The sequence below is a fragment of the Gossypium hirsutum genome, chromosome D03 (assembly GCF_007990345.1).
Source record: "Gossypium hirsutum isolate 1008001.06 chromosome D03, Gossypium_hirsutum_v2.1, whole genome shotgun sequence".
NCBI lineage: Eukaryota > Viridiplantae > Streptophyta > Magnoliopsida > Malvales > Malvaceae > Gossypium > Gossypium hirsutum.
The window spans coordinates 32,803,797-32,817,065 of record NC_053439.1 but is presented as its reverse complement, the minus strand read 5'-3'; the positions used below and the strand labels follow the sequence as shown (position 1 = coordinate 32,817,065).

Sequence of the window (13,269 nt, the reverse complement as noted above, 5' to 3'; positions counted from 1 at the left end):
ATATATATATAATAAAAATAAAAAAATAAGTAGATATTTGATCATTTTAAAAACATAAATATATACGTATAAATATAAAAAATATTCATATAAAGAAAAATATTCATAAAAAAATATATATACACATATATAGATAAAAATAATAATTATATAAAAAATTTACATTATAATTTAATTAAAAAATAAAGAAAATAAAAAAGGACTAAATTGAACCATAGACGAGAATCTGGGGCAAATCCACAAATAATTGAACTCCGGAGGACCAAATCGAACGCGCCAATAATACAGAGGGGCTGGAAAGGAAATTATCCCTTCTCCTCTAAAACGGCGCCGTTGTAAATTGGACCAAATTGAAATTAAAATAAATAAAAGGGTAAATCTAAAAAATAAAAAAACTTAATTGGAAATATATTAAAAGGCAGAGGGGCTAAAAGCGCAATTTGCCCCTCAACTAAAAAACACGTAGATCATAGACCAGGTCGGGTCAGTCTCCCCAAAACGACGCCGTTTTGGGCGTTTGGGGAGGCCTGGTGAAACGACGTCGTTTCACTAGGCTATTTAAGACAAAAAAAACATTAAAAATTTTCATTCTCTCCTTTCTTTAAAAAAAACAGAAATCTCTTAAAAAAAAGCTCTCCCCTCCCCAGCTCTCCAGCCAAGGCTCGATCATCGACCGGTCATCGGCCATCGTGCCGGCCGCTGATCTTCAACGTCGGCACCGCCGTCTGCGGTGGCCAAAAAAGGGAAAATTCCCAACTTGGCTTTCTCGACCCCTCTAAGCCCGAATCTGGGTTTAAAATCTTCAAACAGTAAGAGAAAAAGCCTTAAAAGCCCAGGAAACCTTTCAGTTTCCGACTGTCTTTCCTCGGAGATGACTTCCTCGGCCGTTCACGGTGATTTGGGTTCAAAACACAGGTTATTTCTCTCTTTTCTCTTATTTATTTTATTCGTATCTATATAAATGATAAAAAATATAACAGTAAAAAATAAATAAAAACTGCAAGTAATAACCTTTGATCGATTTTTGTTCTTTGTATTGCGAAAGTAATAGCTTTTTTATTTGATTTCCAAATTGGGATCCTTATTACAGTATTTGTGTGGCTCTTTATAGCCGAATGAAAATCCTAAAAAGAAGAAACAAAATCTGTTCTTATTTGATTTGCAAATCTTTTTCTTTCCATGTACTGCTATTCCCTTTTCTTGATGCGCAGGTACGAAGATCGGGGGAGATTCAGAGGGTGAGGCTTGGCTTGTGGCGCGAGTTCCCCCCTAAAACCCTAGGGTTTCCTGAATCTACTTGGGCCACTATTGATTTTGGGCCTATTTTGTTGTAATCGGGTTTGGGTTAATTGGGCCACCGTATTTTGATTTATTTTAGTTTGGGCCATATAAGCTCGCTTGTAATTTGGACTGCTTTATTTTCTTCATGTAGGCCAGGTAAAATTTATGTATTACAAACGATATAATAGTAAACTGACGTGACATGTTAAATCATCATTTCAAATGAAAATTTTAGGTTAAATTATACAATTGGACCCTATATTTTTCATTTTGGGTAATTTAATTTTTCATTTTTGTTCTTTTAACATATTTTTTTTCTTTATTTTCTATTCTCTTCTGCTTCTCTCTATGTTTTCCTCCCTTCTCCATTTCTTTTAATGTAGTTTTTCTATGTTTTCCATTTGTTAAAACACCTTCGGTAGCCTTACTGATGGTGCAGAGGTCAAGTACGTTGTCGAGTCTTCTGAAGGTCGTCCCAAGGTTGTTGAGGTTACTGGCCCCAACAGCAACATTGTTTGTTGCTCTTCTAGATCCGAATACAGCGACAATGGTGGTGGCAGTTATGGCAGTGGATCCAGTGGTTTTGGTGGAGGGGGAATGAGAGGTGGTTATGGTGGAGGTGGCATTGGTGGTAGACGTTATAAGTGTGGTGAAATGGTCCATTTAGCACAGGACTGTGGGTAGGGTGGCGGCGGCGGCGGCAGTGCTTATTACAACTATTGAGGCTTTGGGTATTTTGTTAGGGAGTGTCCCAACAATGGTTGCTAATTTTGATGAGGGGTTTAAATGTGTCATTAACATTTCTCCAATCCATCCTGTAACACCCCTTACCCAAGACCGTTGCCGGAGTCGAGCATGAGGCGTTACTTGACTTAACTTAAAAGTTTGGGGCATAAAATTTTACTTTTGAAATTAATTTCACTATTCACAACAAAGCTGTCCACCTGCATAATAGTTACTAAATTAATTATAAATAGAGCTATGAAACTTGAAATTTAGAACCATAAATTTTCCCTAAAACTAGACTCATATATATTTTTACCATAAAATATTTAGAATTTTTGGTTCAACCAATTAGTACAGTTTATTAATTAAATTCTCCCCTATTTCACTGATCGACTGTCCTGACCTCTCATCACTAAAATTTAATTATCTCATTGTACAGACTTCATATGGTGTTCTCAATTGTTTCTAAAGAAAATAGACTCAATAAGGAATCTATACATATAAATTAAAACTCATAAATATTTTTTTACAATTTTTAATGATTTTCCAAAGTCAGAACAGGGGATTCCAAAAACCACTTTGACCTTGTCTAACTAAAATGAAAATATCTCAGAATACATAATTCCTTTGTATACACTGTTATTTTTCTATGAAAATAGACTCAATAAGATTTAATTCTATATCTAATCCACCCTCTAAATCATTTTCTACTATCCTTGGCGATTTTTCAAAATCACGTCACTATTGCTATCTCAAAACTGATTCACTGCCAATTTTTACTTTTTAATGATTTCTATGCATAATTTATCACCTAGACTTTTATAACAACAAACACCTTCATACTTAGCCATTTTAATAACTATTCATCATAAAATATTTACATATCATCTTTTGGTCATAATTTAAGAATATACAATCGAAATGACTAAGTCCCTATACATGCCATAGCTCGAAACATTTATCGTCTTAAAATACCGAGTTGTGGTGATTGATACTGTGAACGCTCTCCAACGTCTTCAAGATCCCGACTATGCTTGATAATACTATATGAAAGAAAAAGAAATAAAAGAAGTAAGCATAAAGCTTAGTAAGTTTACAAGTAAATAAATAACAACATTTAACACAAATAATGATATGCAAGTATCATGTTCTTAAGTTTCCTCTTTACTTACTCTCATTTACTTGTTTATTTACTTACCTATTTAGATAGCTTAAGATTACAACTTACTCTTCTCTTGCTGAAATATTGGTTCTCATTGATATCATAACATATTCTTAACTCTTATAACTCACTTGAAGTTGCTAATTATACTTTTACTTGAATTTCGATAGAACATAATCTGTTTTCTAGCTCGTTGAGCCACATTGGAATAATAAGGATACTTGGGTCTCATATCTAATAATAACATGCCAAAGCCATGTCCTAGACATGGTCTTACATGGGATGTTTCCTGTACTGCCAATACCATATCCCAGATATGGTATTACATGGGAGTTCTCATATTGGTGCCCATGCCATGTCCCAGACATGGTCTTACGGGAGACCTCTCATCTCGGTGCCAACGCCATGTCCCAGACATGGTCTTACATGGGACCTCTTATCTCGGTGCCAAGGCCATGTCCCAGACATGGTCTTACATGGGACCTCTTATCTCGGTGCCAACGCCATGTCCCAGACATGGTCTTACATGGGACCTCTTTACCCAAATGTCATGACATTTGTATCCGATACATTCCTTATGTTTCAACGGGACTTTTTAACACGGATTCTCTGTCATCTCATACTTGAGTCAACATTAAATAAATTCATGAAATAAATATATAATTGCTGGAAAATAACAACATTAATAATAATTATTAAAATATTGCATTTATTTACCGTGAACTTACCCCGGTACAAAAATGTGATCAAATCTAACACTTTAGTCCTCAATCTTTTTCTTTCCCCGGTCTAGCTCCAGATTTCGTTCTTCTTGATCTATAATAGCAAATTTAGCTTATTTAATACTCACATTCATCAAAACAGTCATTGACTCAATTTTGGAAAATACACAATTTTGCCCCTAAACTTTTGCATATTTACACTTTTACCCCAAAGCTCGGAAATTAAACTTCATCTATTTTTATTATGTTTTATAACATGCTGAACATTTTTCCCTTCTATGACAACATCAAATTCTTACTCTAACACTTATGAACATTAGGTATTTTTACCGATTATGTCGTTTTACTCGTTTTCACTTAAAATCGCTTAGCAAAAGTTGTCTTTTGTCTATCAATGTCAGTGCAATAAATAGATAGAAATGAGATAAATTTTGAGAGTAGTTGTCGGAGAATTAACTTGAAAATAATAAGATAAAATATGATAATGATAAAATGAGGTCCCCAACATTAATATTCAACAGAATACTAAGTGCTTACAAGGTATAAAAGGATAGGTGATTGTCGATGCATTAAATTGCAATGAATATCTTACCAAGCTTAACTTTTATATTTAATCTAAGACTTAAACATGCACATTAACGATACCTTTCGATGATGGAAATGGAACACTATTAAGATCAAGTGGATTAAATTCCTCTAATCCTCAAGCAACTTTCGTTGTCATGCTTGTTAGGTTGAACTGCACTTTCTAGTGTCAGTGACCGCAATAACACTTCCATGCTAAAAACATTCAAACTCAAAGATTAAACAGTAAAAGTAAGATTGAATAAAATAACATTTAACCCAAAAATCATGTGTACTTCCGTACAAACATGAAATAGAAAGTAATCACCAATGTTTAAAAACGAAATATAAAAGAAACAAGTGGAGAATACTATTCCTAGACAATCTTGACTTGAATCTCTCCATTCCCTCTTGTGTCGTACCCAGGGCTCCTCGTCAGGAGCTAATCTGTGCTATTTTCATGCCGGCTCACCCGTAGGAGACTTAAGCCGCCATAGCCGAAAAGCTTCAAAAGATAGGTTGAAGAAGCTAATACCCCCTAAAAAGCCTACTCTTGTTTTCCTTTTTACGTGAATATTAATACTTATCCAAATACTCATACAGCGACATTAGTACCAAAACATGACAAAATTGAGGATAAATAGGCTAGGATCCACTGAGTTATAAAATGCAATTTCCTGAATTGAAAATGTTAAAATATGTGCTAAAGATAACTAAATGGGGACAAATTAACCAATAAGTAGGAAGAAAACATATGTTCTTTCTAGTATTATCATACATTTTAGAAAAAATGAAAAATTGAGTCCGAGATTTATTGGACCATATGAGATTACTAAGAGAGTTGGCCGTATAGCATAAATATTAGTTTTGCCTTCGGAACTTCATAAAATTCATAATGTCTTTCATGTTTTGATGTTGAGACGTTATCGGTCAAACCCATCACATGTAATCGCTTCTTATGAACCAATCAGGGTTTTGCCATGTGAAATAAAAGAACTTCGAAATAAGAAAGTACCGCTAGTTAAAGTCTTATGGAATCGTCACAGGGTAGAAGAAGGTACTTGGGAAACTGAAAACTCAATAGGATCACAATACCCACATCTATTTTCTGGTATGAAATTTTGGGGACGAAATTTCCTAAGGAAGAGAGTTGTAACAGCCTGATTTTCAGTGGTGTTGGAAACAATGGTTTTGAGACCATAATTTTGATGAAATACTGTGTAGATACTATTTAATTAGTATATTTATGAGGTCTATAGAGTCATATTAAATTTTGGTTGAGAAATTTTATTGTTTGGATAGTTTAATAAGTAAAAAAGGATGAATTGTAAAAACTACAAAGACTGAGTAGTTAAATTAAAGGGACTAAATAGACAATTTAACCCATGGAAAATTGGTTAGTGGGATTTGAGGAGTTTATGCGTAATAAAGGAACTAATGGACAATTTAACCCATAGTATATATATTAAATTAAACCTAAATTAAAAAGGAAAATTTCATTATTTTCTTATCTTCCTCACGACAAAACAAAGGAAAAATGCTAGGGTTTTAACTTTGATTTAAATCTTTGATTTGGTAAGTGTATTGATGCTCGTTTTTAGTAATTTTTATGTTTTTGAGTTCGTATCAGTTTGGTCTTAGCTAAATCGAGGACTCATTTCTGAAACTGTTAAATGTTATAAAATTTTCCATTGATGAATGAGGCTATTTCTTAAAGGTTATGATGAAATATGGAGCTTTTTTGATAGATTAGACTATTTTGAAAAGTGATTTTTGATGATTTTGATGTTTAGGGACTAAATTGATTAAATGATAAATTGTTTGTACTTGAGGTGAAATTATTGCCAATATTGGTATGAAGTTATAGAATATTTGAGTATCATTGGTGTTTAGGAAAAATGAGTAAATTGCATGATTAGGGCCTAAGGACTGAATTGAATAAAATAGAAAGTTAAGGGGCAAATAGGTAATTTGCCAAAAATGACTTAGTTGCTTGAAAGGATCAAATTGTGTTGTTATTCTAATTGATGGAATGAAATTATTATTTTTAGATTAAGAATGTGCTGATAATCATTGAAAAAGGAAAACTGCATAATAGTCCCTATACTCTAGAATTTCTTGCAAATCAGTTTGGTAAGTTTGTATGTTTATCTATATCCCTAAAATGCTAAAGTACCTTTTAATATGCTCTTAATGAATGATGTATCATATACTGAAAGCACGCTATATCGAACCAAATCTTACCGTTATACTGAATGAAGCTCAATCGAGGAAATCGTACCGTTATACTGAAAGAAGCTCAATCGAGAAAATCTTACTATTATACTGTATGAAGCTCAACCGAGCAAATGTTACTGTTATACTGAAGGACTTTCAATCGAGCAAATCCTACTGTTATACTGAGTGTAACTTGACTAAAGAGAAATCTATGGATATACCGAAGAAAACTTAGTTGAGTAATGTTCACTGAGTATACTGAATCACAGTATTAGTTGTTATTTATTGTTATAATCTGCATACAATGAATCCTCTATGTTTGACTCGAAAGGTTTATTAAATTTTGAACGAACTTACTAAGCTTCATTAAAGCTTATCCATATTTAGTTTATTTTGTAGATTACGTTTTGAAGGCTTGAAGATCGGATCAACGCTAGAAATCACACTATTCAGGAATCTCGGTAGACTTAATTTCTCAGTTTTGGTTTATGGCGTGTACTAGGACTCTATGTATTGTTATGTCAAATGCCTAGCTTTTGAGTAATATGTTGTGATATGTTGTGCACTTGAACAACTTGTGATCTCCTACTTGTTACTTAAATGTGTTTAAAAGGTCATGGTATGAAATGATATGCTATGAGTTAAAATTAAGCTTGTAATGAAATGGGTGTTTGTTTATAGAGATAAAATGTGTTTGTGGTTACAAAGTTGGGAATGAATTGTGGTAAAACACATTGATGTGCCAAGGTTGGTAAATGTATGATACATAGAATGAATATATGATCATGTTTGAGTGTGTTTGAAGTTGAATTTCACCTTCCAAATGTGTACTTGAAAGTGTGTAGGAACCTATGCAATAAGGGAGTTAAATTGGGTAAGAAATGGATCATTTTGGGTTCACACGGCCAGATACACGGGTGTAACAGCCCACTTTAGTGATATCAGAATAGTAGTTTTGGGACCACAATTTTATGAGTAAATTATTATTATTCTATTTATTTAGTGTCTACAAGATTTTATCAAGGTCGTATCAAAAATTCGTTAAAAATTTTTAATGTTTAATTGGTTAATTAAGTAAAAAGGACTAAATCATAAAAAGTAAAAAAAGTCGAGTTTTAATAGTTAAGAGAGTCAAATAGCCTTATAAATGAATGTTAATGGACTTGAAAGGTAATTATACCATATAAGTTGATAGTGGATGTGCATGGATTGGTATTATTGAAATTTTGATAATTTTTAAAGGTAAATTAGTAAATAAAACTAAAAATAACATGAGAAATAATGTTCATCTTCTTCATTTGATATCATCTCCATCGAAAATCACCATAGAAAGGGCTAGGGTATTAGGCCAAGTTCATTTTCATTGCATGTAAGTGTATTCAAGTCCATTTTTAATGATTTTTATGTTTTTGAGATCATTTTAACTAGGTCGAAGTTGGTAGTTTTTGTGTCTCTTAGGGTAGTGGCATATATATGTGGCTAAATAGGTTTTTTTGGTGCAATTTGATACTTTATTAAACTATGTCAATAAGTATTTTATAATGATTGTAAATTGGTTTCTTTTTGGTATAATTATAATGTATGAAAGTGAATACTTGTGGTATGTTTTAGTATATGATTGAACTAGGTTACTATGCAAGAAATGGATCAATATTAAGATGTTTTAGTTGTTGATGTTTTGATTGCTTTTGAGGTGCCTTTGAATGACATATTGGTTAATTAAATTAGGACCTTTGGAATGGAAAATATATGTATGTTTAGGTATGGTATGATGCCTTGTTAGTGTGCACAAGTTATTTCAAATGGTCATGCATGGAATGGTGTTGGGAATAGCTTATTTTAGGTGAATTTTAGGTCCACACAGGAATATACACAAGTCAGTGAATTACACGGCCTAACACATGGTGTGGCATGCGAGCGTATGACACGATCGTGTGACCCTACTTAGAGAGTTACACGGGTATGGACACAAACTGGGACACGACCATTTGTCCCTAGTTCGAATGTTACACGGCCTGAGACAAGGGCGTGTGTCTCAGCCGTGTGAGGCACACTACCTAGCCACACGGTTGTGTGACCCCTATATTAAAATTTTTGTAAATATTTCTTAGACTTTCCAAATGTCTTCAATTTAGTCCCGAATCATTTCTAAGGTATTTCTAGGGCTTCGAGGGCTTAATTTAGGGACGGAATGAGTATGTATGATTGATATATAATATGTTTATGCTAGTGAATGAAATAATGTTTAAATGTTTTCAATTGTACGGTAATGCTTTGTAACCCTAATCTGGTGATGGATACGGGTTAGGGGTGTTACAATGAGGCTTGTAACTCGACTTTGTGAGGCACACGTCCTTGCAACACGGCCATTTGAGGCACAAGGCCTTGCGACACAGCTCTGTGTCATCTAAGAGTCCTTTGTATGCAAGTCAGTGAGTTACACGACCTATCACACAGACTGGCACACGGACGTGTGACACGACCATGTGACCCTACTCAAAGAGTTACACGGGCGAGGACATGGGCTGGGTCACGACTGTGTGTCCCTTGTTCGAAAGTTACACGATCTGAAAGGTTCCACGCGACCGTGTGTCCCCTGTTTTCCACTTTTTCTTGAATTTTTGATTTTTTTCAAATTAGTCCCAAATTGCTCCCAAGCTATTTCTAGGGCCTCGAGGGCGCTCGGGTTACGGATGAAACGTATGAGAATGAATGGTTTATGATTTTTTTTGAATTTATTGAATTTAATGATGTTTAAAGGTTTTCAGTTGATCGGTAATACTCTGTAACCCTAATCTGGCGACGGATACGGGTTAGGGGTGTTACACATGATGCCATGGAGGTTTTCATCCATGGTTTTACTTATCATAGGTAGCTACCATAACGTCTTTCATCTATGGTCTTACATCGCCAACCTTATATCATTTACCTTGCTTCCATGGCGTCTTTCATCCATGGTCTTACACTATTACCGTTTTAAAATGTACTATGCAACAATGACATCTTTCATCCATGTTCTTATGCTGGATACCACATATCAAACTTCCATGGCATTTTTCATCCACGGTCTTATGCCATATATCATCGTCATGGTGTCGCTCTTGAGAATCAGTTTATACCGCCATCGCGATAAATACCTTTACATGATTTCATTTTTACAATGTACCTCCTTTACACCATCCAACACCGCAGTGTTCCCTCTGTAACGTCTGAAGCATCGCCCGGGGTAGTAACTAATGGGTTCTCTCCCCATTCCCATCCTAAACTTCATCTAACCCTTAAGGTTTCCCACAAACATGCAATGCATGCTCATATCATCATCATTCATGCTTATGCAACCATGGTATGCTTAAAAAATGTAAACCATAACAGTGGGTTCGGAGTTTGGAACTCACTTTAAACTTTATCGTCTATATAGATTGTTCATTCTCTCGAATACTAGAACTTCCATTCTCTAGAGAACAACTTGCAATAAAAAACCCACTAGTTAAAATTACGCTACATCTTAAAAACTTAAGCTTTCATAGCATGCAGAACCCTTAAAATGGTTCTGATGTCCATAAATTTGTAACACCCCGAACCCGATACCGTCGCCGGAGTCGAACACGAGGTGTTAACAGACTTCAAACCACTTATTCGACATTTCCCAGACAAGCTTCCAATCTGCGTACTAGTTGCTTTAAAAATCATATCTTGAGCTTCACAACTCGAAAATCAGTTTTGTGATTTTTCCCTGAAACTAGACTCATATGCCAATCTACATATTTTTTTCTAGAATTTTTGGTTGGGCCAATTAGTACAGTTTATTAGTCAAAGTCTCCCATGTTACAGGGATCGACTACACTGACCTTTGCGCATTACGACCTGGATATATCCCTGCACAGAGCTTCAATACTGATGCCGTTTGTTTCTATAGAAACTAGACTCAGAGAGGAATCTATCCATATATGGTATGACTCCTAATTGTCTCTGGTTAATTTATAATGAATTTCCAAAGTCGGAACAGGGAATCCAGAAACCGTTCTGGCCCTGTCTCACGAGAACCTGAATATCTCTTAACATACTGTCCATATGATCTTTTCGTTGATTCTATATGAAAATAGACTCATCGAGCTTCGAATACATAATTTATTCATCAATTTATTCCACTCCTACTATTTTTAGTGATTTTTCAATCTCACGTCACGGCTGCTGCCAGCATCTGTTACGAAAGCAACTATGCCCATTTCGTGATTTCTCCTTGATCTAACTAGTAATTCGTCATACATATCACAAATTATGATCATGACTAGCCATGCCAAAGGCTAATCATTGTCAAACATCCCCCTACTACACTATTGCCATATCATGAATTTTAACACCAAAATAATCAACCATGACATATGGCATAAAAAGGTCGAATTATCAAGATTTACGACCTAACGTTATGAAACCAAACCCAACCGAACATTTATGCCATTTTCGCATGGCTAAAAGTTTACATACCAAAGTTCAAACACAACATAATAGCCTATACATGCCGAAATGTTCTCCTAAGCCGACTAAGAAGAAAGTACCAAAACTTGCTAGCCGGTGTGATGACTTCGATGACGGCCCGATCACACAAAAAGAGACGAGTCCAAGAAACCTAGAATAGGTGACAAGGAAACACCGAGTGAGTATATAACTCAGTAAGTCATAAGCAATGCACTACCATCCATTAATAACATTATCACAATAGGAAACAAAATGGAACGAGGCTAGTTACTCCATCCATACCGAACCATGCCATAGTTCCTCAGACCCATCGGTTCAATCTCATACCAAATCATGCATTCACATTCCATATACTCATCAATAGGATATTTGAGGCATTTTCATACATCATTTTATTTTCGTTACAATCATACAACTAAACGGCCTTTCACCTATTCCACGATAAATCTTATGTACGTGACTTCAAGTATATTTGTCACATAGGTTCAAACTTACCAAGCTCAACTCCAAATATAGTCATAGCACCTATTAGCCATGAACTCAAGGTACTTACCCGATCCGCTGTCCGTGATCGACTCAATAATGTCGCACACTTAGTGTCCATAATGATTCAAAAGTATATATTAAGTCCGCACACTCAGTGCTATATAATCAACTCGCACACTTAGTGCTATATAATCAAACTCGCACACTTAGTGCTACATAATCAAACTCGCACACTTAGTGCTACATAATCAAACTCGCACACTTAGTGCTACATAATCAAACTCGCACACTTAGTGCTACATAATCAAACTCGCACACTTAGTGCTACATAGTCAAACTCGCACACTTAGTGCTGTACAATTTAAACCCGCACACTTAGCGCCAATCTCATGATCATAAATGTTTATACCTGCACTCTTAGTGCCGAGGTCAACAACTCAATACATCTCACCTCTTTTCTCTTCATTCAACACTTTCATCACCACATACATACATGTATATAAATTTATCATTCCATTCAGCATGATTACATAGACATTATGTCTATTTAGATCAATACAAAATATATGCTTGATGACTTACTTTGTGTTGGGTAAAACGGTTCCAACTCGGTTACTCGATGATCTTTTCTTTGCCCTTGCTTGCCTCTCCACCTTTAGCTTCTTGAGCTAAATCGATAAATTAACTAGTTTAACCATCTTGTTAAACATTCATACTTCAATTACACATGCATATGTATGTTTGTATATTCGGCAATGACAATGGTAATTTAGCAAACCTTAATTTAACTTATAATTGTTCATAACACATTTAAAGCATCCACTCCATTCCATCATTTTAAAGCACATACATTACTCAATATTATCCAAGTTCACATTCGGCATTTTCACAAATACACATGCCGATTTCATTCACTCATCTCTAATGTTAATTAAGAAATGCCGAATGTCGCCAACTAAATGGCATACACACACACCCACATGCATAAAAGTCATCCACACCTCCTATAGCTCATTCGGCATTCACCTTTGCTAGTTTTTCCCATTTTTTGTCGGTTATATATACATAGTCCTAAGGTAATATCACGAATGGGCTTACATATATATGTATATATATATATAGCCGAATATGCAAAGCTTAAACTCAACATCACATAAGCTCCTAAGTGATGGCCGAATATGTATATCTATATATATTCATCAACTATACTATTACCTTTAATTTATCTAATCACACAATTTCATCTAAGTTTAGCATGAAACACAATCATCACCCTTATTAATCTTTTATAGCCAAAAACCATACTTACCCCCAAAATCGAAATTTCAACATGGTTTACAAAAATCACTTGATAACTCACTCAATATTAACTAAAATTTCAAAAGCTAGTACAACTTCCTTACCTTAATAGTGACTTAAGATGACCGATTGCTCATGTTACCAACAAGATTCAAGATTTGAACATGGGCTAACTAAGGGACTTAGTAACTAGCTTAATACATTCAACAATTTCCAAAAGCTACCATGCATTACATACCTTATTCAAGACTAGAAGGAGTGCCGAATGTTTTACTTCCCCTTCCCCCTTCTTCTTAGCATTTTCGGCCAAGGATGATAAAAGATGAACAATTTTTT

General features: G+C 34.8%; 1 protein-coding gene across 1 annotated transcript; it reads left to right on the top strand.

Moving 5' to 3' along the window:
* Nucleotides 1-871: 871 nt before the first annotated feature.
* Nucleotides 872-1,965, top strand: LOC107950077 (cold shock protein 2-like). The gene is made up of 2 exons (XM_041089881.1): nt 872-915; nt 1,704-1,965. The coding sequence occupies exons 1-2, from the start codon at nt 872-874 to the stop codon at nt 1,963-1,965; spliced, it is 306 nt and encodes a 101-aa protein (XP_040945815.1).
* The last annotated feature ends 11,304 nt before the right edge of the window (nt 1,966-13,269 follow it).